Below are 27527 nucleotides of genomic sequence, written 5' to 3' on the forward strand. Positions count from 1 at the left end.
CGTTTCTTATCAATTTTTGGTATTATGCCTCATTCTATGATTTTGTTTTTGTAAGGTTGTGGACCAACGCGATGTCTGTTTTAACCCACCCTCCCACTCACTTTCCTTCACGTGTAATTCTTTTATCCATTGTCTTGGTCATTCCTTTTCCAATTTACACTCCTTCCACCTTTTTACTGCCATCATGCTTCTTCTCATACCCCGCATACTTTCCTTCACCCTCCTGAACATCAACATTTCCATTGAGTTTGGTTTTGAAAAAAAAAAAGTGTCGTCCAGTTCTTTTTCATTTAGATAATGATTTATTTCTAATCATGTTGACAGCAGTTTGTTTATATGCAATCTCTACTATTTCTAATAATTTTCTTCCATTCCTTTTTCTCTGCGTCTTCTAATCTGTTTACCACAATTTTCGGTAGAAATTATGTTTAGAATATTGACAATTTGGGTTTGAAATTTCTCGAACGTGCAGCAACTCGGTTGTTGTTATACCCACCAACTACAGATGTATGAATGTGTCAATGTGACCAGCGCTGCCCTTCTACGGAAATTCGTCCACTCAACGGATTGACACGTAACATTACGAAAGTCACGTGACCAACGGACAATAAATGAAGAGTAATGTTATAAAATTTGTCAATTTAAGCCGCATCCTTGTTTTACTTTGCGAATTTAACGTATTACTTGTCACTGTTAGACAACGGAGGCTATATCTGGGATGATAGCCTGCATCTGCATCTACCCCCCACCCCACCCCCAACCGCACCTCTCAAACCGAGTAAAAGGCTATGGTCGGATTGACTCCTCCTCCTCCTCCCTGCGCTCCCCTCACCTAGTCTCCTCCTCCACAAGGGTGCCACAGTGTGGCTGTGTCAAACCATCTACCCCTCCCTCCCCCTCCCCCCAAACACACCTCGTACGCCTAGACCTCCTCCTCCTCCTCCCTGCTCTCCCATCGCCAAGTCTCCTCCTCCTCCCCCTTCTCCATCTCCTCCTCCCTCCTTCGTATCCTTCTCCTTCCGATCTTATTTCCTTCTCTTTCTTATCCTTCCGATCTTATTCCCGTACTTTTAACCATCCTGACTTTAATGCGCCTCGTGATTAAGGCAGAAAGGATAAATCTGGCACAGAGAAAAAAAATCTTAATTGACTTGTTTAAACCCCTGAGTGGGGCCGAAGTGTTATTGCGAGTGAGTACACGGGTTTAAGTGTCCCCAGCTCAAGAGCTTGTAATCGGTGCCGTAAATAGTGTATACACGTGAAAATTTACGACATGGCACCAGGGATGACCGGTATGCTTTTAGCCATGCTGGGAGCGGTCTTACTGATTAACGTAGCTGCAAGTGGTCATCCTTCATACGTTGCAGTGGGAATTCCTGGCTACCCTCCGCTCCTCTCTAACATTGGGGTGAGAGACAGAAGCTCTAAGATCTCTCTTAACCACCATACTCTGTGTCAGTTCCTTCCCCCGCCTACCCCAACAACAGAAGTCAGAAAATGGCGTCGGATTCGATTAGCCAAGCATAAGGGAAGTTCTCATATAACACCGAAGAGAAAAACCAACACTTTCAAGCTTCTGGTGTCCTACGCCCTCCTCCTCTGTGGGGATGTACATCCCTGTCCTGGACCAACTGCAACCAGAGTCCCACAACACCCATGTGTAAGCTGTCTAAAAGGAGTCCGTCACAATAGCAGAGCCATCAGCTGCAAATCATGTGGGAAATGGACTCACATCAAGTGCTGTGGAATTTCTCTCGAGACCTACAATGCTGCCTTGGTGAATGAGGACATTCTCCGCTTCACTTGCATTGGGTGTACACTCAATGAACTACCAGGAGCCCCCTTGTCCGACGGTGAGGTTGACCCTTCACCTGTTAACCCCGATCGCTGTGCCTCCCCCCAGTCAACACCCGGGGGTGATTTCAGCTGCTTCAACAAGCGGGGCCTCCACTTCGTGCACTTAAATGCCAGAAGCCTTCTACCTAAGATAGACGAATTCCGTCTACTTGCGCGGCGGACCAGGGCAGCAGTCATCGGTGTATCCGAAACTTGGCTAGACAGTACCATCTCCGACTCGGAAATTGCGATTCCGAGTTATAGTGTTGTGCGTAATGATAGAAAGAGGACCGGAGGAGGGGTTTGTACTTACATATGTAACGACTTAGCATTCAACCCCCGTACAGACCTTATGAGTAACGATGGGCTCGAAGCTGTGTGGATAGAAATATTGTTACCCAAATCGCATCCCATCTTATGCGGGGTCTGTTACAGACCACCAAAACAGATGTCCTTCTATAGCGCATTAGAATCCACCTGTTTCAATCGGGTCAATATGCATGATCAAGAAATTATTATCCTAGGTGATTTTAATACGAATCTGGCAAGTACAAATAATGACCTTATTAAGGCAATGAGAAACTTGCTAATATCTCATGGCCTGACACAACTGATTGACGAGCCCACTAGAATAACAGGCACATCCAGGTCCATCATAGATCTTATCCTGGTCTCCGATCGTAACAAAATAACGCAGTCTGGTGCTTGTGATTATGGTCTTAGTGACCGCAAGCTCATATATTGTACTAGGAAAGCTAGGAAGACGATTTTCAACAAGCACAACACAGTGAAGCTTCGTTCCATGAAGCATTACTCACGAGAACATTTTGTAGATGAACTGGGTAGGACAGACTGGTCGCCAGTTCTAAATTGTACCGATGTTTATAAGGCTTGGTCTAATTTTAAGTACACATTTCTTACTATTATAGATAGAGTAGCGCCTCTCAAAGAGATACGAATAAAACAGAGGACGGAGCCATGGATGACTAATGAAATACTGGGTTTAATTAGAGATAGAGACAGATTTATTGCCAGATTTAGGAAAAGTGGAAATCAGGAGGACTATAATGGCTTTCTGTACTATAGGAATCAGGTGAATTATTGGAAGGATAAAGCCAAAGCTGATTATTGTACTAAGATGGTGCACCAGAACAAACACGATCCAAGGAAGCTTTGGCAAACACTGAAGACCCTAGAAGTTCACACTAAGCCTAGTGACAAAGGATAGGACTCTTGATAAACGGTGAGCTCAACTCTGATAGGAACACCATAGCCAATCACTTCAACACCTTTGCCACAAAACTAGTTAAATCCCTCCCCACAGGTTCTGGGAAGTTTGGGCTGAGGTACGTTCAGGAGTATTATATGGACAAGTCCTCAAAGTGTTTCAAACTGCTTAAGACCACTCAAAAAGAAGTGTTTAAATTACTGGCTAGCATAAGTGCCAATAAGGCTACAGGGTTAGATGACATTCCTGCGAGGTTTGTTAAGGATGGAGCCTCAATTATTACTCCCCCAATAACCCACATAATAAATTTGTCTATTGGTTCAGGATTCATCCCAAGCGACATGAAAAGGGCTCGGGTAACACCTCTTTACAAGAAAAACGCAAAAACTGAGGCAGATAACTACAGGCCTGTTTCAATTCTAGGTATTATTTCGAAGGTCTTGGAACGTACCGTATACAATCAGTTAGATACCTACTGTAAGAGGCTGGTAGTTGTACGAATGGAAATGAGCCAGCCTGCTCGCCTGTTGTTTTGAAAACATGAGGTGACGCTATGTCTATGTAAACACACCGACGGTGGTGACTGTTTTATAATCGATGTGTAATCAAACTCTGTAAGCGCAGGTTAGCTTCGTTTGACTAATGCTGAGGTAAACAATATCGCTAGTGGCATTGTAATGGCTTTCCGGGTTGGTGCAAGGTGGAGAAGGAGGAAAAAACTATTGGTGCATGAATTCAAAGTCACGCCCATAAGGAGTGACATTTATTTGAAAAGTAACTGGAGATTGGTTTAGAAAAATTAGTGACGTCAGACGAAGGTAGCTTAGCGTAGGATACGGGATCTCGTGAGAGAGGGTGTGGAGAGAGGATCGAGAGAGGATCAGGAGACGATGTAGAGACGAGAGAAAGAGATCCCGAGTGTAAGCAGAAGGTGAAATTACAGTGAAAGAAGAAAGAAAATTCACCACCCTTTTATTAACCCAAAGGACGAGAGAACTAGGCACGGGGCCTAGAAAATAGTGAGACTACAGGAAAAAGAAGGCAAGGGGCCTTGAGACGAGTGATATTACAAGTCAAATTTAAGTGACAGTGGTGACAAGGGGAGGTGAAAGTGGTGACAGCGGTGCGACGAACTGAGTGTTAAACACCTCCGAAGAGAAGTGGCGCAAGAAGTCTACGGGAACAAGACAACCAAGACGACTACGAGAGAAATCTACAACTTCAAGTAACTGCTACGTTGGGAACAAGCATTCTTCAAGATTCTTCAATGTGATCATCATCTACAAGGCGGTCTTCAAGGCAGAGTGTGTGATGGAGGAGGAACAACGTCGTTGACGAATGACAAGACCGTAGAAGGACGTCAAACCAGACATTGACATCACGAAGCGACATCGCAAGCAGCCAGGCTAAAGCAAGGTATTAGTAATAAGTATGAGTACCCCTCAGAATTCTAACGTGTTGAGACACGAAATTCACACATCAAATACAAATATTCCAAAATTCACAGGAGAGTCTAACACATATGGTGTAAACAAGTTCCTGAACCTCATTGACACTCTTATAGTTAGTAAAAACATTACAAATGAGAATCGTAAGATTGAGATTCTCAAGGAGAATATAGATCCAGAGCATGGAAGGGCGAGGTTTGTCATTAACTTCCAGCAAATGGAAGCAATTAATCAATATGATAACTACAAGAAAGCCTTTCTTAAACATTTCATGTCCAAATGTGATCAGGATCCTATTAAATCATTGGTAAAAATGATTAAGGAAGTTAGGACAAGTGAAATTGACACAGAGTACTTAGCTAGATTAGATAGATGGTCAAAAGACATGAATTCTATCTTGAAAGATTCAGACTGGATAGAAAGATCTAGTGAGAAGATGAAAATCTCACAGGTAATCAAATTGATTACATTTAGCTTATTGGCAAAGAATTCTGATGACTTAACAGCAGAAAGGTTGTACAAAGATTTAAAATCAAATATCTGTTTAGGAGAAGTAGATTATCTTCTTCAAGGATACAGTGAGACCAGAACAATAAACCCATATGTAATGCCTATAAATCAACATAGCCAATATAGGAACTCTAGAGAGTTTAAGAAAACAGAAGTAGGACATAGGCGACATGCTAGAAGTCCATCTAGGGATAGGGATACCAGAATCCTATGTTTTAATTGTAATGCATGGGGACACAAGGCACAAGAATGTTTTTATGGGATTATTTGCAGAAATTGCAAATACGAAGGTCACAATGAGTATCAATGGAGGAACCCTCCATTCTGTATTTACCATAATATAATCGGACACAGAACTCATGAATGCCGGAATTTTCGGGTACCCCCAGGGCTAAGAGGAAAACCCCCAGACACAGAATAAATCATTTCAGACCTCCCCATATATATACCGATAGACGGTATTGTGTTAAATATGGGAATGCAAGGGAGATGAAAGAAACTGACAAACTGATAATTACTGTTGGTAAAACTTCTGTAGGACCTCTCATTGCGGGTAAAGTGTTCAATAAGCCTATTCAAATTTTTATTGATGCAGGGTCTGTAGTTAATGTAATTACTAGTAAAGTTTTAAACCAGTTGAACCCAGGAGTGAAAATGTTGGAACCAATCCGTTACACATTGCAAGGTGTAACTGGAAATCAGTTAAAAACATTAGGTAAGATTGAGCTAGAAGTTGCCTTATATACAAATGAACAATTGTACATACCAGTGATAGTGGTAGAAGAGTCTGTTTTTCCAGGAGATTTATTGATAGGATTTGCAACTATGAGAAAAGAAAACATGGTCATTTGTCCTGCTGACTTAGGAATTTTAGTGAAGTCACAGTTAATCCCATTCTTAAATCAACCAGACTTAAGACCAGTGACAGGAATCAATGAATCCTTAGATAACATTTCTATCCTAGATAGCGAGGCCGAGCGGTCCAACCCTACAGAAAGTAAAACAATTTGTGAACCCAACTCAGAAGTTCAGGAAATCCCAGAGATTACTAAATTATCAACCACAGATGCCTTGAGAATTGCAGATTGCGGATTAACAAGGTCGACATTGTTACATCCCATGTCAATTAATAAGGTTGAAGTGTGTTTGAAAGGAATCAATGTAGACTCTGAAGTAATTACAGTCCCAGAATCAGTTAAAATTAAAGGATTGAAGTGGGATTCAGGGATTTATAAGACAAATAAGAACAGAGTAGAAGTATTAGTAATTAATACTATGAATAAAGAGATAGTTTTAAAGAAAGGTACACAAATAGGATGTATTCAGGTGTGTACTAAACCTATTAAGATTTTAAATGAGAATAGTGAGGAGATAGAATTACCAACTTCATCAATTTGTTCAGTACAAGAAGGTATAGACTTAAGAAATAGATATAAAGAATTATTACAATCAACTAATTGCCCTGAGTTGGATAAAGCTTTATTTGCTTTGCTTATGAAACATAAAAAAACAATTGCTTTGCCGGGGGACGCCTTAGGCAAAACAACTGTTTTAAAACATCACATTAAGTTAAAACCAGGAACACAACCTATCTACATACCAGCCTACAGAGTTCCTCACTCTAAATTAGCTGTAGTAGATAAACTCATCACTGAAATGTTATCACAGGATATTATTGAACATAGTAAAAGTGAGTGGAATTTTCCGTTGATCTTAGTACCAAAGTCTGATGGGACTATGCGACCAGTTATTGATTACAGGGAACTGAATAAGCACACCATTCGTGACAGGTTACCATTACCCATTATCGGTGACATTTTGAGAAGTTTGGGAACTGAGAATAGATATTTTAGTACTATAGATATCAAATCAGCTTTTTGGCAAATAGAATTGCATGAAGATTCAAGAGAGTTCACAGCATTTTCTACTACAACAGGACATTATGAGTTCAAGAGAATGCCATTTGGGTTATGTAATAGTCCATTAACTTACATGAGATTAATGAATACTATTCTAGATGGATTGTTAGGAAACACTGCCAGTGTATTTCTAGATGACATTTTAATAGTTTTTCAGACTGCAGTGGAGCACTTTAAGAAATTAGATTTGATATTCTCAAGACTAGGAGAAGCTGGGTTAAAAGTAAAACTTGAAAAATGTAAGTTCTTGCAAGACAGTGTCATTTACTTAGGATATAAGATAGACAGACACGGACTGAGTACAGTAAATTCAAAGGTTGACGCTGTCAAGAATTTTCCAGTTCCGACCAATGTAGACAAGGTTAGGAGCTTTTTGGGATTAACAGGATATTGTAGAAAATTCATTCAAAGTTATGCTGACATTGCTAATCCACTAAGTTCATTGTTGAGAAAGGACTCAAAGTTCATGTGGGGACCTGCGCAACAGCAAGCTTTTGACAAGTTGAAAGATAAACTCACGAGTTCACCTATTTTAATTTTCCCCAACTATGAAAAAGAATTTATTCTTTGTACTGATGCGTCTGACATAGGGTTAGGAGGCATACTAATGCAAGAGAGAAATGGAACTTTGAAACCCATAGCTTACACATCCAGACTTTGTAATAGTGCGGAGAGAAACTATTCTATAACTGAAAGAGAAACTTTAGCAGTAATTTATTCTTTAGAAAGTTTTAGGGATATGATACTAGGGTATCCCATCAGAGTTTGGACTGATCACACAGCTATTCAGAACTTATTTAAGCATAAGAATCTTAGAGGCAGACTTGCTAGATGGTTTGCGATACTTCAGTGCTATGAAGTTCAATTTAATTATATTCCGGGTAGAAGGAATGTAGCAGATCCACTTTCTAGAAACATTAGTCAACCAATGACTGGGACTGGGTTGATTAATTTTGTTTGTAGTATAGAAGAATTAGTAACTTTAGATGAAGAAATGCTAATAAGAGAACAGAGAGATGATGAGACATGTGATTCAATAATCAAGCATTTGATGAACCCAAGAGGAGATCCTCCAAAGCTACCAAAGGGGTATAAGATAGAGGAATTTCATTTGATTAATGGAATTTTGTATAGGAAAACATTTGTAAATGGGAAAGATATTTCTAGAGGTCAAGTAAATCAGTTGGTTATACCACAAACTCTGGTAAATGAGATATTGAAGTTACTTCATGATAGTGATTGTAGTTCACATCCTGGAAAGGATAAAACTTATAGACAGGCACAACTTAAGTACTTTTGGCTAGGTATGAAGAAAACTATATATGATTATATAGAAAAGTGTGTAAAATGTGTAAAGGTGAGGGAAATACACCAAAACCTGCTCCTATACTCACCTATCCCATTCCACAGAAACCTTGGGAAAGAGTTCACATGGATACATTGGAATTACCATTAACCGAGAACGGCTTTAAATACCTATTTGTTGCTATTGATTATTTTTCAAGATTTTGTATATTACAACCCATAATCAATAAGAAAGCTGAAACTATTGCTTCCGTAATCTATGATCAGATAATCTGTAATTTTACTACACCTAACATCCTAGTTTCAGATAATGGGACTGAATTTAATAACAAAATCTTGGAAAATCTATGTAATGTGTTCCACATCAAGAAAGTCAATATACTCGTTAACCATCCCCAAAGTAATGGAGTAGTAGAAAGGTTAAACAAAAAGATAATTATATGTCTTAGAACCCTAATAAGTCCTCATAGTGTAACTTGGGATACTTGGATTCCTTGTGTTAAGTGTACCCTGAACAATCAAATTAATGTAGCAACTGGGGATACACCTCATTTTATAATTTTTGGGGAGGACAAAACTCTGCCATATGAAATGTTGACTGCAGAGCAAAAACCCATATATAATATGGATGATTATATATCCAATAGGATAAATACTCTTCAAAGTATTCACCAAAGAGTTAGAAAACATATGCAGGTGTATTCACAAGAGATGAAGGAACAACAACACAAAATAGCTCATAAACTAGAACTGAAAATTGGGGAATTAGTAATGGTCAAATTAACCTCACCCAATAATAAACTTTCACCAAGGTACACTGGTCCATATAGGGTAATTGATTCTGCAGGTGGAAACAAGTTTAAACTTAAACATTTAGAATCAAGAGAAGAATTTATAGGACATTTAGATGACATAAGGAAAATTAGCTTGCAGATCTATGAAGATGATTATAGTAATACTTTGTGCATAAATATTAATAACCCTGGAGAATATGGAGAATATTATAATGATATTTTTCAAGAGTTGAACATTAATCTTGATGTATTTTACAGATAGTATTGATCATTTGTATTGTATTTGGGATGGGAGACCTAAACAACTGGAACTTGGTGTCAAGCAGATACATGGAAACCTAAAACCTAGGATCTGCTGTGGTCAGACTTGGAATCTTAAGGACTTAAGGACCTCTCATCTGAGTACACACATGAGTATTGTGACCATTTTAAATTGAAAATGAAGTGTGTTGGAAATAATATTGAACAAGAAGAGACACTCGAACTCTAGATTAGTGTGTTTTGAAAAGATGATAAACCATTCAGAATTTAAAATTAGTGCTCATAGTGAATTTTCTAATCAATTACATCCTTTCTGTAGACAATCTAAGAGAAAGCATGATCTCTTTTGTGTTTCGAGAGGCTTCGCATGAACTCTCTGGTTAGGAATATGTCTGTTATGAACAATTGTCATTACCAACGAATTTTGGTAGACCACATTCCTCATTGTAACATACATGGATCTCATTACCTGTTTTTCCCTAACAAGACAAAGGTATCAATAAATTGTCCCGGGTTGAGTCCTAAATTGGATTTGGTTGAAGGTCTTGTCTCTATTCAAGATAACTGCGAATTGCATGCAGACACTATTTCCACCATTTCTAATACCCTTAATACAATGCATTTAACCGAGGACACCTACATTTCAACCTTCAACTTCACATTGCCTGAAAACTCTCCTCCCTTGAAAATTAAGAGAAGACCATTGTCAAGATCTCCCTCAAATGAATTACCTATGCTACCAATCCTTATCATACCCTTACTTTCAGTGTTAGTGGCAGCACTGATTGCCTTTGTTGTATTCCGGAGATTGGCTCTGTCAAAGCAAATCAACCATGTAACCGCTTAAGGGACTGTGGGAAGTGCTTATAGGTGAGCGTGTCATAAAAGTTGTTCAATTTCTTTGGTGAACTTATGTATACTTACTCTATCGGAAAGAGTATTATTGCATACTAAATTGTTTTAGTAACATGTATATATTACGTGTAGTTAATTTTTTCTTTTTCTTTTTTTATGATAGTATCTGTAATCATTGAAGTATCCATACGCATAGGTAATCAGCCTACTATGTAGGAAATGAAAGATTAGAGTCTTGGGAACAACTTCATTGAGTTAGATTTTTTCCTACTCTCTTTTATTTTTTTTATGATTTTTTTTTATTTGAATAGTAGAAACTTCAGTGAAAATCTGCTATGATAAATTAAACAAAAAAATTAAGTTACAGTTTCCTTTTTTTTTTCCTAATCAAATTAAAGAATTACTCTTTCTCTTTACAAATTCTAAAGAATGAATGAAATCGGACAAAAAGAAACAGAGATATGGCTATTTAGATATAAAAAACATAAACTTTTTAGGAGAGGCATTTAAAGTTTAAAGGAGCACACCGGCATTTAAAATCCTCCGGCCGCGTACTCACTCGTGACATTGTCTATTTTTTTACGTTTCTGTTTAAAACTTTAAACAAAACTGAACTGGCTATCGAAAATTTGACTTTATTTCAATATACAGAATGTTTTTTCATGCAATGGGGTTGCCAGATGTCGCCAATAATTTATCTATTTCATTTTATATATAAGAACAGAAACAGAATTGAGCTGTAATATTTGGTCAAAGTGTTACAGCCATCATAGAGAATCTTTTGAATACCTGTTGGTAGAAAAAAAGATAATACGATCGCATGCATGACTGGTAGGCTAACAGATACGCGACAGGGCGACATCCTTTCTCCTTTAGCTTTGAAGAGATACTGAGATCCTTGTGGTGATTGACGATTAGTGTTGGGCAAGTTGCCAGATATCTCCATATATATTAATTATTGTAAACAAAACAGAACTGGGTATCAAAATTTTGACTTTATTTCAATATACAGAATGTTTTTTCATGCATGGGGTTGCCAGAGGTTGCCAAAAATTTATCTATTTTATTCTATATATTAGAAAAGAAACGGAATTGAGCTGTAATATTTGGCCAAAGTGTTACCACCATCATAGAGAATCTTTTGAAATGTTTACCTAAAATTCGTTAATTTTCCAGAATTTTTCGTGTTTTCGCGCCCTACAGTCCCTTAATTCAATACCTTATATATATTGAGATGCATGTTATTCACATTTATAGGTATTATGTTTATGTATTATTCCCAATTTATTGCATGAATGATGTATTTTGGAGGGTAGATTAACAATTACGCAAGGGTAGATTAGCTTATTCTAGAAATATATTAGCAAGCCCTGTAAGAGGGAAATAAGAAATTGGTCGGGACGACCAAGGGTAGCTGCCGAGCCCTGTAAGAGGCCGGTAGTTGTACGAATGGAAATGAGCCAGCCTGCTCGCCTGTTGTTTTGAAAACATGAGGTGACGCTATGTCTATGTAAACACACCGACGGTGGTGACTGTTTTATAATCGATGTGTAATCAAACTCTGTAAGCGCAGGTTAGCTTCGTTTGACTAATGCTGAGGTAAACAATATCGCTAGTGGCATTGTAATGGCTTTCCGGGTTGGTGCAAGGTGGAGAAGGAGGAAAAAACTATTGGTGCATGAATTCAAAGTCACGCCCATAAGGAGTGACATTTATTTGAAAAGTAACTGGAGATTGGTTTAGAAAAATTAGTGACGTCAGACGAAGGTAGCTTAGCGTAGGATACGGGATCTCGTGAGAGAGGGTGTGGAGAGAGGATCGAGAGAGGATCAGGAGACGATGTAGAGACGAGAGAAAGAGATCCCGAGTGTAAGCAGAAGGTGAAATTACAGTGAAAGAAGAAAGAAAATTCACCACCCTTTTATTAACCCAAAGGACGAGAGAACTAGGCACGGGGCCTAGAAAATAGTGAGACTACAGGAAAAAGAAGGCAAGGGGCCTTGAGACGAGTGATATTACAAGTCAAATTTAAGTGACAGTGGTGACAAGGGGAGGTGAAACCTACCTCAGAGAACGTAATCTACTATACGGTATGCAATCGGGTTTTAGAACGAACTACTCAACAGACACCAGCTTAATATACCTTTACGATCTGATAAAACAGGAATGCGACAGAGGTAATTGCACGGGTTTAGTCTTGTTGGATCTTCAAAAGGCATTTGATACAGTGGACCATGATATTCTATTAAAAAAACTTCAGGCATTAGGAGTGGCGAATATTGGCTGGTTCAAGTCCTACCTTGCAGGTCGCAATCAACTAGTACAGGTAAATGAAGCCCGCTCAGATGACAGAGAGATAACTTGTGGTGTACCACAAGGTTCAATTCTAGGACAGCTACTGTTCCTAATCTATATTAACGACATGCCAGGTGCGGTGAACTGTAAGTTACTACTATTTGCAGACGACTCCGCTCTAATTGTCTCAAGTAGGGACCCAGTTGAAGTAGAGGACAAACTGAGTGTCGAACTGTCATCGGTCCAGGACTGTCTCATAGATAATAGGCTGTCCTTACACCTCAGTAAAACGGAAAGTATTGTCTTTGGATAGATTTAAATGAGTGCATAGAGGGTTTAGGAAGAAATGTCAATGTAATAGTACTGGGAGACCTTAATGCTAGGGTGGGAAATGGTCCAATCGATGGAGTGGTTGGGAAGTGTGGAGTTCCAGGAAAGAATCGTAGTGGAGAGTTGATGGTGGAAATGTGTCTAGAAAGAGAGTTGATGATAGCAAATACAGTGTTTCGGAAGAAAGTCAAGCATAAGTACACATGGGAGAGGGTGGTGGATGGAAGGGTGGTAGATAGAGCGCTAATGGATTATGTAGTGGTAAATAGGATTATGATAGGAAGAGTTAAGGATGTACATGTGCTAAGGGGAGAGGGTGGGGGAATATCAGATCAATTTTGGTGGAAGGTAAGTTGAGAGTGGAGGATAGATGGAGAAAGGAAAGGGACAAAAGGTAGGGAGGTTCTTAGAGTGAACTCTTTGAATGAAAAGGAAAAGGAGAAGGAGTACGGAAAGAAGTTGAAGGAGGAGTGGGAGGGAGTAAAGGATGGAGTAGAGATGGGTGCGGAGGAGGAATGGGGATGGTTCAAGGAGGGAGTCATAAAGTGTGCATGGATGGTGTGTGGAACAAGAAGGACAGGGGTAAATAGAAGAGAGGGTAGTGAGTGGTGGGATGAGGAAACAAGGAAGGTTGTAGAAGAGAAGAAGCGAGCATTCACAGATTGGTTAAAAAAGAGGACGAGGGAGTCATATGAGAGGTACAAAGAAAAGAAAAGAGAAGTAAAGCACAAGGTAAAGGAGGCAAAGAGGAGAGCAGATGTGAAATGGGGTAAGAGTATGACAGAAAATTTTGAAAGCAATAAAAAGATGTTTTGGAAAGAAATTAAGAGAGGAAGAGGAGGCGAATCAAGTAGAGAAGAAAAGGTAAAAGGTGCAGATGGAGAGATGATAATGGAAGAGAAGGCAGTAAGGGGAAGATGGGCAGAATATCTTAGGGAGTTGCTAAATGTGAAGGAGGATAGGGAAGGAAAGATAGCTGCAGTGGGAAATGCGAAGAAAATGAGAGTGATGAGTGAGGAGAATGGAGGAGAAATAAGGAAGGATGAGGTGAAGGCAGTTGTTAAGATGATGAAAGCAGGTAAGGCACCTGGTCTGGATGGATGCCATGCAGAATGTCTGAAAAGGGAGGTCAAGTGATGGTGGACTGGTTGGTGAGGTTATTCAATGTTTGCTGGAGAGAGGGTAGAGTACCGGAGGACTGGAGGAGTGCCTGTATAGTTCCTCTTTACAAGGGAAAAGGGGACAAGTGTGAATGTAGTAGTTTCAGAGGGATTAGCTTGTTAAGTGTAGTTGGGAAGGCTTATGGGAGGATCTTGATTGAGAGAATTAGGAGAGGAACAGAAGGAGTAATTGGTGAGGAACAGTGTGGATTTAGGACTGGTAGAGGTTGTGTAGATCAGATTTTTGTGGTAAGACAGATATGTGAGAAAGCTATAGGAAAGGGGAAGGATGTTTTTTGGGCTTTTATGGATCTGGAAAAGGCTTATGATAGGGTAGACAGAAAGGCACTGTGGGAGGTTATGCAGATTTATGGGGTAGGAGGAAAGCTTTTGGGAGCTGTCAAGAGTTTTTATGAGAGTAGTAGAGCTTGTGTCGGGATTAGAAATGGAGAGAGTGAGTGGTTTGAGGTAAAGGTGGGACTTCGTCAAGGATGCATTATGTCGCCCTGGCTGTTCAACTTATACATGGATGGGGTGGTGCGAGAGGTGAATGCAAGGGTAGTGGGTCAGGGATTGGAGATGGTTAAAGAAAATGGAGAAAAGTGGGAGGTGAGCCAGCTGTTGTTTGCGGACGACACTGCGCTTGTGGCAGGATCGGAGGAGGGATTGAGGAAGCTGGTGGCAGAGTTTGGGAGAGTATGTGATAGAAGAAAGCTAAAGATAAATGTGGGTAAAAGTAAGGTGATGAGATGTACATGGGGTGAAAGTGGCAGTAGACTGGAAGTGAACATTAAGGGAGAGCGACTGGAGGAAGTGGATAGTTTTAGATACTTGGGTGCAAGTGTAGCAGGAAAAGGTGGAGTGAAGGTGGAGGTAGAATGTAGATTGAGAGAAGCGAGTAAATGCCTTGGTGAATTAAAGAGTGTAATGAGGAATAGACATTTAGGAATGGATGCGAAGAGGAGACTGTATGAAGGAGTGATTGTGCCAACAGCACTGTATGGGGCAGAAACGTGTAACATAAGAGAAGAAGAGAGAAGGAGTTTGAATGTGTTTGAGATGAGGTGTCTGAGAAGTATGGTGGGGGTTACTAGGCTAGATAGAGTGAGAAATGAGGAGGTGAGGAGGAGGACAGGGGTGAAAAAGGAGCTGGGAGATAGGGTTGATGAAAGAATATTAGGATGGTTTGGACACATGGAAAGAATGAGTGAAGAAAGACTAGTAAAAGAGGTATGGAAGGCAGATGTGGAGGGAGTGAACATGAGGGGACGTCCTAGGATGAGGTGGATGGATGGGGTGAAGGGGGCTTTGGGGAAGAGGGGAATGTCTGTTGAGGAAGGAAGGGAGAGGACGGAAGACAGAGGTGAGTGGAGAATGGTTGTATATGGATGATGTTGTGATTGCATGAGGAGGAATGGGCGGGGGGTGGGGGTGAGGTGGTATGTGTGAGCAAATTTTGACGCAGCCCGAAGGGATTTCTCCCCGTCCTCTCCTTATATGCAAGGGGGGACGGAGAGGGGGGTCGCCGATTAAATGAAGCGGCCTTGCTGTGGATGTGCTGTGTCTTGCGACACTGCTTCTGACCCAGGGCGGTGGGGAAGGTGCAGGGATGACCCGTCATCCAGGAGGTGCTCAGATGAGAGGGAGGGTGGGAGGGGTGTGGAATGTATTTAGGGATGAAATGGGTGGGAGTGTTTTTATGCCTTTCCCTTTTTGGCTACCTCCCTTGAAAGGGGGAAAAAGCCTTGGTATATGTATGTATGTATTGTCTTTGCATCCAAACCCAACCTCAGGAAACGCAGCGATGTACAGGTCAGATGTGGGGTTAATGTCTTGGAGTCAAAACAAGAGGTAACCTATCTTGGAATACCCTTAGATCAGTCCCTCTCAGGAAATGCTATAACAGATAAGATTGTTTCCAAGTGTTCACATAAAGTCAAATTTTTGTACAGAAAAGCCAGAAATTTTGATCTGGAAACAAAGAAGCTTCTGGTCTCAGCCTTGTTACAACATCACTTTGATTACGCTTGTAGCTCTTGGTACAGTAGTCTGAGCAGAAAAAAACCAGTCCCGGCTACAGGTTACACAGAATAAGATAATTAGATTCATACTAAACCTACCTCAACGTAATATTGGTATTGAAGAATTTAGCAAGGTAGGAATGTTACCTGTAAAATATCGTGTCCAGCAGCTGAAACTAAACCAGGTTTACAATGTCATTCATAATTCTGCTCCCTCATATGTGAGCTGTAATTTTACATTATCGGCTGAGAACCGAACCCGGAACAGTCAAGAGTCTCTTATTGTACCTCATGCAGGTCCCTTCACCAAAAACAGTTTTCACTTCACAGGTGCTCAACTATGGAACTCACTACCTGTGTCCATTAAGAAGACAAATAGCAAGGTTACCTTCAAGAGAAAAGTCAAGGGTTACTATATGTCTCAGATATGGACAGAGAACAGCCTTGATTTTGTGTACTACTAGCTTAGTGAGGGATACCTGATTCCATGAGTAATACCATCCATATCTGCGTTCGCTCATAACTGTTTCTGACCTCCCCTCCCCCCTTTTTTCAGAAGTTTAGTTCAGCATAACAATGATTGATGTTTACAAATTGGTTTCCACCTTTGTTTTGCCAGTCATAATATGGCATATGTCTCTGGTAGGTTCCGAGAACAGTTATGATCTGACCTTTTTCCTCATTCTCCTTGTTGTTTTACTCATTCGAGTACTGGTCCCCTGTACCCTACCTCTGGTGCTTCAGGTTATAATGTACTACTCATAGTAATTGCCCACTCCGTCCTGAGATTCAGGTAAAATGTTAGATTCAATTAATAGGTGACCCTAGCTGCAGTGTAGGATTCGCTATAACTACATGTTGTTACAGATGTAGAATATTGTAGTATATCATTAATGGTCCTACTCTGATATAGTACTCACTCATACATGTTGATACAGATGTAGAAAAATGCAGTATATTATTAATGGTACTACAATATAGTACTCACTCATACTGTTTGTTACAGTTTAACATTATTTTGTTGTTCCTTTGCTATGCAATGTTCCTTTTGGATGGTGCTCAAATATTTGGACTCAATGTTCCTATGTGTACAAACATTTCAGTAATATTAGCAAAACTATAACAATGTTTATGTGTCATATGTGTACTGACTGGTATTACTCATGAGTGTCTCTGGTCCCCTCAACCCCCTATGTATGTTTGTCCGTGTGACTTAATGTAGAAAAATAACCTGATGAGGACCACAATGGAAATAAGCGTTCATGCTTTTTGTATTATCCTCGGCAACTTACATTTATTATTTCGAACTATGTGTTCTTGTCATTATTTGCATTTCATGTACATTGATTTATTGCCAAATAAAGTCTATCTATCTATCGTGTGAAACATTGCGGTATCACATATTATTACCAACAGGTATCACATCTCATATTATATGAGTGTTATCCTGTATTGCTATTACTATATTAGAATTATTGTTGTTGCACATGTATGACTGTAAAAAGGTATGATTACGTCAACCTTCAAGTTGTTTGTTACATACTCTTTGGAGATAGAAAACGAGGTAAGAACGCATACGTACATATACATTTTTCAGATAAATTATACCATCCAATAATCGTATTTTTCAATACCCCTAGGGGAATATAATCTATCTTCCATCATTTATGATCCTCTCATAGATAAAAAAAAAAAAAACCCCGAATGTTCCCTGCATATGGAACATTAAATGGCGCCAGTGGCTCTAAATCGCTCATTTACAAGAGTTCCTGCTTGTTTGGGTATTTCCATGTCGTTTTCTTAAATATCTGTGTCATAAAAGAAAACGGAAGAAATATTACGTCAGTACTAACTACGGGAAAGAGTGCGACAGTCTGAGAGGCTCGTTTGCTGTGAAAACACAGGAAGACTGAATTTCGTCTTTATTTCGAAGGTAAGTGAGGTGGTCGAGAGGGCGGAGTTGTGATTAGAAGAGATTTCATTTTTTTTTCCCTTTTTGTCGACAGCATTCTGTTTCGTAAACTTTGTGTTTAGTCACAAAATATAGTCGGTCCAACGAGTTCTGCATTATTATTGGTTTTACCAGTGCAATTTGCGTTGTGGATGCCCACATTGTACGTGACATGATGGTGTTAGACTGTGAGGAAAAGAAAGGTCTGGTACAACAACTTTAAAGTTGTGAAAAGAGTATATCTTTGTGCGGAGAAAATAATAGGTCTAGTATTTTGAAAACACTAATTGTTTCCAGCTAAAACTTGTTTACGAGCTGTAGCCCCCCCAAAAAAGTGGCCAGCCCCCCATTAGCCCCCCCAACTGAAATGAGCAAATTGAAAATTTAAAACATTCATTGAAATAATTTTATTAAGTGGAATTTTTAATTGCCAGGGCTAAAGATTTGTCAGCCATCAGTGCTACCCCAACCATTAACCCCTTCCCCTTCTGAAATGAGGATAATATATATGTATTATCATATTACTATTAGCTCCCCCCAAAAATTTGCTCAGCCCCCCTTAGCCTCCCCAACTAAAAATTCCTGGCGCCGCCGCTGTTTACGAGTAGTTTAAATAGTGGGTATGCAATGGAAATTATTACCCATATTCCTTCTTAATGTCTAATGACCACATTGATCAAGGTTTTATTTAAAGATTCGAACGCGTATTATAAAAGATGGTTTCATCACAGCTGGGATCGAAGTGCACCAGCGCACGCACACACACACACACACACACACACACACACACACACACACACAGGTCTTCGAGCTCCCTATGGTCCCTCACGAGGACAAAAAAGGTCGTCTACGTAACGAACGTATATGGGAGGCTTTCTGGTGTTACTGAAGACCTCTTTCTCCACCAACCCCATGAAAAAGTTGGCGAAGAGGACTCCAAGGGGTGAGCTTATAGCCACACCATCAATTTGTCTGTAGAGGTGTCTATTGTGACCATAGAAAGGGGCTTCCTTGGTACAAATCTCCAGCAGCTGGTGCAGGAGAGTTTGGGAGATGTTCTGTTTTGCAGGGGCGTTCTCAGGGTAGACTTCCTGTAGGACGTAATCTATGATCCTATCCACGGGGAACGTGTGTAAAAAGAGCCTCAGCATCGAGGGATGCAATATCTCCTTAGGTATCCACGCCTTTGAGGATGGACAAGAAATCAACCACAGATTGAAGGGTGTCAGGAGGGCGTTCAATCTTTTGGCTAAATGGTAGGAGGGAGTCGGGATCTGAGAGATGATGTGTCACAATGGGTTGTTCCGAATATGAGTTTTTGCGTTGCCATAGCAGTAGCCTGGGGCGTAAGCACCATAGACCTTCTGCAGCTTAACCCCATCCATGTCAGCGTTCACGGTGTCGATGATTTTACTTATTTTGTCTTCAGGACTTCGGTGGGGTTTCTCGTAATCCTCTGGAATTTAGACTCGTCCGCGAGCAGGATCTCAGGATTACCAGTGTACTCCTCTGTGGGAATGAGGACAAAGTTGGCGGTCTTGTCTGCTCTCCTGGTGGTAATAGAGGCGTCTTCTCGCAGTTGTTTGGCTGCTTCCTTATGGCGACGCTTCAGGATCCTGCTATTGTGGTTCCCTCTTTGGACGCGAGGCTCACGGAAAAGGTCCTGCTTGATACCGTCATCAAGGAATACCTTGCCGTTGTTCGCCAGTTTGTGTAGGTCCGCCATGAGGGCTTCAAGCTCTAGCCGCTTCTGGTAGGGGCGAGGGATAGAGAGGACGTGGCAGTTAAGACCAAGGTTGAGGAGCTACTTCTTAGTCTCGGTGAAGTACTTATCCGTAAGATTGATGAATCCAGGGGTGGCGTTAGGAATCCTGATGTACCCACCGTTGAGTCTTACGAGTTTTCGTTGGGTCCAGTCAATTGTTATTCTTATGTGTTGGTCTAACGCTTCTTGAAGGAGCGCCTTGTATATATATATATATACATATTATATATATGTATATACATATGTATATATATATATACATATATGTACATATATATGTACATATAAATGTATATATATATATATATATATACATATATATATATGTATATATATGTATATATATATGTACATATATATGTGTATATGTATATATGTATAGATATATATTCATATATATATATATATGTATATATATATGTATATATATATGTATATATATATGTATATATATACATATATATACATGTATATATATACATATATATATGTATATATATATTATATATATATATATATATGTATATATATATATGTATATATATACATATATATGTATACACACATATATACGAGTATATATATATATATATATATATGTATATATATATATATGAGGCTTAAATCGGGGATTACCCACATTGGAAGAGCAAAGAACGAAGTGATGTGATGATGATATTTAGATCAGAAAATGAAATGGAATACAAGTGGAGAGAGAGGATCTGCTAATATGAAGCGAAAAAAAAGGTCTATTTAAAATGGGCAGATTGCTGAAGATGTTAAGAAGTACAACTTTCTACATGGATGTGCCAACAACATTGATGAATTTACGGCTAGTTTTGATAAATGAAGATGGAGACGGGGTCCCATGAACGTAGCATCCACTATAGTTAAATATAGGAGCACACCCAAGCGAAGGGATGAATTAGTACATACAAATTATTGAATGTATTATTTTTTCCACATTTTTCATTGTGCTCTTAGCTAGCTTTGTAATGCGTGTTTTCCTTTTCGTTCATAATAGTTCGGTTTTAATTCAAGTCGTACATCATCTTTCCGTCACGAGAGTTGATGATGAGTGAGACGGCCAAAGGCCACGTGACTTGCTTTCACTGACGCCTAGCTAAATCGGTCGACATTTTCAGGCACCATATGAAGAGCTGGCATGGCTGAATCAGGTCAGGCGTGGCAGTTGGGAATGGAGAGCATCAAGGAGCGTCTCCGATACCTGTACACAACGGGCGAGTACAGCGACCTGGACATTGTCTTTCCAGAGTATGAGACTACCTTCAAGGTAAGTGTGTGATTCTGGTTGAAAATAAACTCCCTTCTTCGGGAAAGGTTGGGAATGCTTCGACACGTGTTCCACGGAGAAGGCTTTGGACGTAATCCGCGACTCCTTCAGGTCCACAGGACGATCCTGTCCATGACCTCCCCCGTATTCGGCACCATGCTGACGGGACCCTTGGCTCCCGGGAAAGAGCTCCCTCTCCCAGAGGATCCTCCTCAAGTATTCCGGAAGCTTCTGGATCATATGTATATGGACCGAATGGATCTAGAGTCTGTCGAAGAGGCTCTCGAAGTATACGCCCTTGCCCACAGGTACCAGATGAAATCTTCAAGGAAACGGTGCCTGCAGGTATGGAAAGAATCCCTCGCTTCTTCAAGGCTTTACTTGATCAATATATTAAATATTCATTGTAAGAAATATTCATGTTGCAATATCTCGTTTACTGTACTAGTAGAGTGAGCTAAGCTAGCGATATTTGGAACATGGGTGAGGTACATCCAGTCGTGCACAGCTGAAATGCCTCCTCACATTCCCTTTAATTTCTGGAAAGGGAGACCAAATGGTTTATTTCAATTCCCCTTTTACAGTGCAGGTGATGAGTGAGGTTTGGGGGTCTTGTTCAGGGCACCAGAAAATGCAACGAAAAATGAACACCTCTATGAACTCCAGGTTTTAATAACGAGATGAATGTAATCGTCATTTCTCACTTTCTGACGCAAACATTCTCCTTTTCCAGTACATTCTTTTAAACCTGAACGAAAAAACAACGTTGGCAGCCCTGGAAACTTCGCTTGTTTATGAAGACGAGGCGATGAACAAAAAGTGCAAAGAGGTACTTTAACCTGTTCAATGATGCTACGGTATGTGTTTATTCCAGAGAAAAGTCTGCTGTTATGTCTCGTTATAACTTGATGCCAGGTACCTGTACTACCATGGCGCAGTCGAGAGACAAAATCCCCACCATTGGTAAGTCTTTTCTTGATCTCACACTCGTGATATGATACCAGACAGCCTGGCAAATGAATGTTATTTGTTGATGAACGTGTTTTGCCTCTACTTATCTCACCGGACCATTCATTCTTGTTGTTACCACTAACCTTCCCTTCCTTTTCTTCAAAGATGGTGACAAAAGTACGTGGATTAGGACCCACACCTAAACCATCTGGCCCTACCGGTGCCCGGGAGTCCTTTCTATTTCCTTCTAATTGCACAAGAACCTACGATCCTCCAAGTCTGCTATACACCTGCACGGATGCCCACCTTATATCCTGTTCAACTGGCCATGGCTGAAAAGGGCCATAGGGGGAAGTACGGGCATGGAGAAGCTGGATGGAGAGAAGAGATTCCTCTCTGTCTCACCCAGTGTACTCGACCCTGTCCTGTTACGGAAAAAAACGTCAAGGACAGAGCGGGGTAACAGCGTCTAACTCGTACTCGAGGCCCGTGGAGTACAAAGAGTCGTACTGTAGTATTTTCTGACTGCAGACTCTCGTATTGACAGAGGCACCGAGCAACTGCAGTGTTTTCTTCCATGTGTACATTTCAGTTCAAATACTTAGGGCGAAACACGGCTGTCTATACTGCGGTTTCTGGAGGAATCCATACGATAGGCAAGCCTCCGAAGAGGAAACAGGAGCCCTCCACATCCCTCTGATGCATCCATACCCGTGTTCAGTGGTCAAACAAGCACGATTACTGAGCTTGATTCTTGAAAAGCCCCTTCCCTGCATTCTTTACCTTAAACAGCACAAAACGCTCGAGTCTGTAATCCTCACATAAGGTGGGGAGTCGACAGACAAAGCCCCGTACAAATTAGGCTGTGGATGTCAATCCTACTCCTCGGCTTCGCCTACAGCCCTTAGTTATGGACCCGATATTTTCACTCTACCTACGCCTTGGTACGGGTGTTTTCAGGAGTATCCTATGTATAAGCTAATATGCACTAAGCGGATACTCCCTCTAGACATTCATCCCTTCTTGATATTACTAAGATAAACATATCGCATCAAAAACCTCCGCACTACCTTTGCCTACCCTTTAATTGTGCAAGGATTAGACAAACGCCCGCACTATTCTGATCCATAGGGCATGAGGATCTATCCACATTGAAAATAGTCGACAATGTCCTTTCGATAACAATACCCACACAAGCTCCACTATGACTCCTATGTCTCTCCTGTTTTGCCTTGGCCTCGTTCTAAAGATGAATTTTAACCAGTCATTTTAAGATAATCTCTTCCACCTGTCTAGTTACTCATCTCCCATAAACGTGTACACAGAGTTCCCGTAGTGAGTGTGGAGTAGGCTATACAGGAGTCTCTCCAACGTCTATGAGGTCCGAATCCCTTCCATCACCTCGACTCACCATCGTCTTTTACTCGTAAAGAGCCTCGGAAACTCTCTTCTTCTTTCCACTACCGGCATCCGCGAAATTTTCTCGTGGATCATTGATACCTCAACCAGCTATAATTCCATTGACCTCTGCCGGGTGCCGTCCCAGGCAACAAGCAGGCCGACAAAGCTGCCCGAGAAACGGAATTTTCTCTCTTTGATACTTCCAGCAATAGGCCGTTACCCTATACCGCTATTTGCAATGCAAAACATATAGCAGTAACGTTAGAAAGAATACTAAACAAACCACATAAAACAAAGCAAATCTACGTACATTTATACCTTCCCTCCTGCCGCTTGAGAAGAGAATACACCTGACTGATACCTGATTGGAGACGATCCACCATCTTGCCCAGGTGGAGCCCTCCAACAGCACCACGCATGTTACTAGAATGCTTGACGTAACACAACCTTCGAAACAACCTCTTACGTCCCCATCACAACACTACAAATTACTGTAGGTGAAGTGAGGTCAGCGCTCCTATCATCCTTCACCACGTTCGTGCATAAAGTACAATTACACTACAGAGTAAACAAAACAAAAGATTATTCAGAGCATAAGATTACCATCCCCTTAAAAATACCCTCGTATAACTAAATGAAACATAAAGGACCAAACCTATATCTCCTGTTGTTGGCGCAATGACGAAACGGTCATCTGCCCCATGTGGCCAGGCTGTCGGGGTATAGTTGTTTGATTAAAACTTTGTCTCCTGTTATGCAAAGCGAGGCCAAAACCAAAGCGTCACAGCGGGAAAATAAAAATAGTTCTGGTGGCCAGTTTACACACGAACGGGACAAATAAAAAGACTGTTGGCAATATTGAATGCCAGCTGTGTAGATTACCCTATCTTTGGATTCTTTGATGCATGTAAAAATGAACAAATAAATAAAATAAAATAGAAAATGAATATATGAATAAATAAATAAAATTAAATAACTTGAACAACTAACTTGAGTAATTAACTTGGATAACCAAATTGAATAACCAACTAACAGTTTGAATAACCAATTAGCAGTTTGAATAACCAACTAACAGCTTGAATAACCAACTAACAGCTTGAATAACCAACTAACAGCTTGAATAATCAACTAACAGCTTGAATAATCAACTAACAGCTTGAATAATCAACTAACAGATTGAATAACCAATTAGCAGTTTGAATAACCAAATAACAGCTTGAATAATCAACTAACAGCTTGAATAATCAACTAACAGCTTGAATAATCAACTAACAGATTGAATAACCAATTAGCAGTTTGAATAACCAACTAACAGCTTGAATAATCAACTGACAGCTTGAATAACCAACTAACTTGAATTACCAACTAACTTGAATAACCCATCTATTAAAGTGATAAAGCTAATGAAAAACTTATTAAACTTGTTAAACTTAAGTTGATTAATAAAAAGTAAATTAAAATGAAATTAGAATTATATTGAAGCCAGATTAATTAGATTGACTAGATCAATTAAGTTAATATTATATATATATATATAAATATATATATATACATATATATATACATATATATATATATATATATATATATAATAAGACATATAATTTATTAAAATCTAATTGAATGACATCAAATAAATAAATTAAAATAACTTAATCTAAGTAAATAGAATAAATGATAAAAATAATTGATAAGCGAATAAAAATAAAAATAAACGAACAAAAAGAAATGAATGAATAAAAATAATAGAATAGAATAGATATATAAATAATTTGTTTCATTGCCATGTCGTCTGAAAGCATATCGCATCTGAGCAAAGAAACTTTGAGGGATTTACTGAAGGATGATACCATGATCTTTTCTTCTGAGGTTGTCCCCTTTAAAGGACTGATTGCCTGGCAAGTGTTAGTTAATTATAGTATACTGCTCTGGTTTGAGAATTTCCAGTCGAGCTCTCGTAGCAAGATGTAATCTGAATAATACTGTAACTCTATACACGGCAGGGGAAGAGCTAAACTCGGTCTACAGGAGGAGCCGTCTGGGAGTGCCCTTCGGGAGAAGATCGGGGATCTGTTGAAGGAGGTGCGGTTCCTGGCCATGTCCTGTGAAGAGTTTGTCGACAACGTGGTGGACACTGACATTTTGAGCCACACGGAATGTATCCACATCCTCCGAGCCATCAGGGGAGCCGACCCCTCGACCGTTCCTGAGACCATGCCCCTGAGTCCCGAGAGGGCCAAAAGATACCCGAAACTCAGGGGGATGGAGCATCTTTCTCTCTGTGATTTGTACTCTGATGAAAGTGATGAGTACGCGTCACTTGATATTGGGTTGATTGAAAATCTTTCGTGTGATACGACGATTCAAATTCATTACTTCAGCGAACCCTGTGAAGGAAAAGTTAATATAATGGAAGTTGTAGGCTCGGCAACTTCTCAAGACAAACTATGTACCTTTACAAAGCCAGTTGTTCTTCAAAAGGATAAGCAGTATAGAGTAACCATTTCCCCCGGAGTAGATTATACGTATGGCAAAGAAGATGTGCATAGGGACACTGTGGAGAATGTAACTCTTTCGTATTCGCAGTCTCTTGAATGTAAATTTTATTTCTGGAATGGTGATGAGTAGTTAGGTAATGAATACGCTATTGTGTAATCTGGTCTACGATTGGGACCAAGGAAATGAGAATACCATGTAGTATGTGAGTGGATTATTTACCCTATTCCTACTTGCGACCTAGAGCTGGATTTTTTGTTTATTGATTGGAATAGTCTACACGGAGACTATTACAACAGAGACCAAGGACGGGTACCCGTATGAGGTGGTTCTGCAAGATGGACAACAAAGCTGCCCATTTTCAAAACCCGTCAACCCCATCACCTCCATCAGGAGGTGGGTGCATCCCTGAGGATCCATCCAGTCTCCGGATTGGATCAAAGATCTCTCTATCAACTTCAACTGTATTACTTATGCTTTCTTCATATATGAAGAGCTGACAGCAGTCCAACGTTTCTTTCCGGAGAGATCTATGGGAAGTTCCGAGGACCGTTGCCAGCCGCTGTGGAGCTGCGTGTTTTCCACTTGGGGAAACTCGAGGCAACAGCTGGTTGATTTATACAAGGGGTGAGGAGTATAAAAGAAGGCATTTGGAGAGACTATGAAAACGGGAGGAGAAATATTAACAGAAACAAGGTGGGATAGGGTAGAGGATATTATAACGATGGAAGGAATGGCCGAGATCATAAGTATGAGAATCGCAAGGGAAGTGAATAAAATATATCCCAGTGACATGTCCTATCAGGAACAGAGATAGCAGAATACAAAAGATTGGTAATGAATATAGAGCATTAGGACTTATTGCTAGGATGGCTACAAACAAAAGTGCAGAGGTAATCCTTGAACTCTATATGAAATTAGACCCATCCCTCCTTAACCATGCGGTGCATTTTTTGCCTCCGTGCTATCAAATGGATATCAATTTCCTTTAATCAGTACCGAGGAGCATGACCAAAAAGATACAAGGGCTCAGAAATTTAACATACAAATACAGGCTTAGGCACCTAAACTTACACTTTGAAAAGCCAGAGTACAGGTCGATCTAATAAAGGTATTTAAGTGGGGCAAAGGGTGATGCAGGCAAGGTAATCGTATAATCCATTAAACTCCGATGACAAGATTCTTGTCATTTGGTCAAATAAAACAAAAAATTATAAAACACCAAAATGTTTGATCCAAAGAATCTTGTCATCGGAGTTTAATGGGTCAAGACGGCAGGGCAGGACTTGTAGTAACGACTTTCAATAGGACAATTTTATGCTTAATAGGCAAGAGCTGGTTTATCAATAGAGTGGTTAACGAATAGAATAGACGTAGTAACCATTTAGTGAGCACTGAATGAATTGGTTGTTTTAAGAAAATATTAGAACTTTATGGATGGGGATCATAGGTGATAATGGACATGGTCTCTTGTAGTCTCTTTCATTGTTTACGATGGTGATGATATGCTTTAATGTCATAAACTCCTCCCTGTCGGGAGGCTAGAGCGGTGCTTCTTGCAGAGGGCTCTGTAGCGTGGAATTTCATGAACCATGCCAATTGGTCAACATCGTCCGTGGCAGGGTTCTAGCCGCCATCCCATCGACCTTCGCCGCAAGTAACAACGCCCTAGCCCGTTCGGCCAGCGAGCTTCCTCCTTCATTCTTA

At 40.1% G+C, this 27527-nt stretch overlaps 3 protein-coding genes across 3 annotated transcripts in view; 2 read left to right on the forward strand and 1 right to left on the reverse strand.

The window, feature by feature from the left end:
* The window catches only part of LOC143030999 (uncharacterized), a 36192-nt gene extending 18620 nt beyond the window's left edge, over positions 1 to 17572 (forward strand). The window contains exon 3 of the mRNA XM_076194324.1: positions 16293 to 17572. Within this exon, the coding sequence (XP_076050439.1) occupies positions 16293 to 16329 (37 nt within the window). The 3' untranslated portion in view covers positions 16330 to 17572. The remainder of the gene's footprint in view (positions 1 to 16292) is intronic.
* LOC143030569 (facilitated trehalose transporter Tret1-like) overlaps positions 1 to 27527 on the reverse strand; it is a 459285-nt gene that overhangs the window by 126907 nt on the left and 304851 nt on the right. The gene's annotated exons all lie outside the window — the stretch shown is intronic.
* LOC143032031 (uncharacterized) lies at positions 20765 to 26024 on the forward strand. Its single transcript, XM_076196501.1, has 8 exons — positions 20765 to 20972; positions 21084 to 21317; positions 21706 to 21801; positions 21888 to 21935; positions 22184 to 22382; positions 22471 to 22733; positions 23717 to 23817; positions 25328 to 26024. The coding sequence occupies exons 1-8, from the start codon at positions 20844 to 20846 to the stop codon at positions 25950 to 25952; spliced, it is 1695 nt and encodes a 564-aa protein (XP_076052616.1). The 5' UTR covers positions 20765 to 20843; the 3' UTR covers positions 25953 to 26024.

Source organism: Oratosquilla oratoria, chromosome 12 (assembly GCF_046742065.1).
Source record: "Oratosquilla oratoria isolate Oo_2021 chromosome 12, ASM4674206v1, whole genome shotgun sequence".
NCBI classification, from domain to species: domain Eukaryota; kingdom Metazoa; phylum Arthropoda; class Malacostraca; order Stomatopoda; family Squillidae; genus Oratosquilla; species Oratosquilla oratoria.

What these genes read in the sequence shown, in the direction of transcription:
- LOC143032031 (XM_076196501.1), top strand. Translation starts at nt 20,844, where the DNA reads ATGGCTGAATCAGGTCAGGCGTGGCAGTTGGGAATGGAGAGCATCAAG. An exon ending in AGACAAAATCCCCACCATTG is followed by an intron (nt 21,936 to 22,183) that starts GTAAGTCTTTTC and finishes TAATTGCACAAG; the next exon opens with AACCTACGATCCTCCAAGTC. An exon ending in AGCACAAAACGCTCGAGTCT is followed by an intron (nt 22,734 to 23,716) that starts GTAATCCTCACA and finishes CATCTTGCCCAG; the next exon opens with GTGGAGCCCTCCAACAGCAC.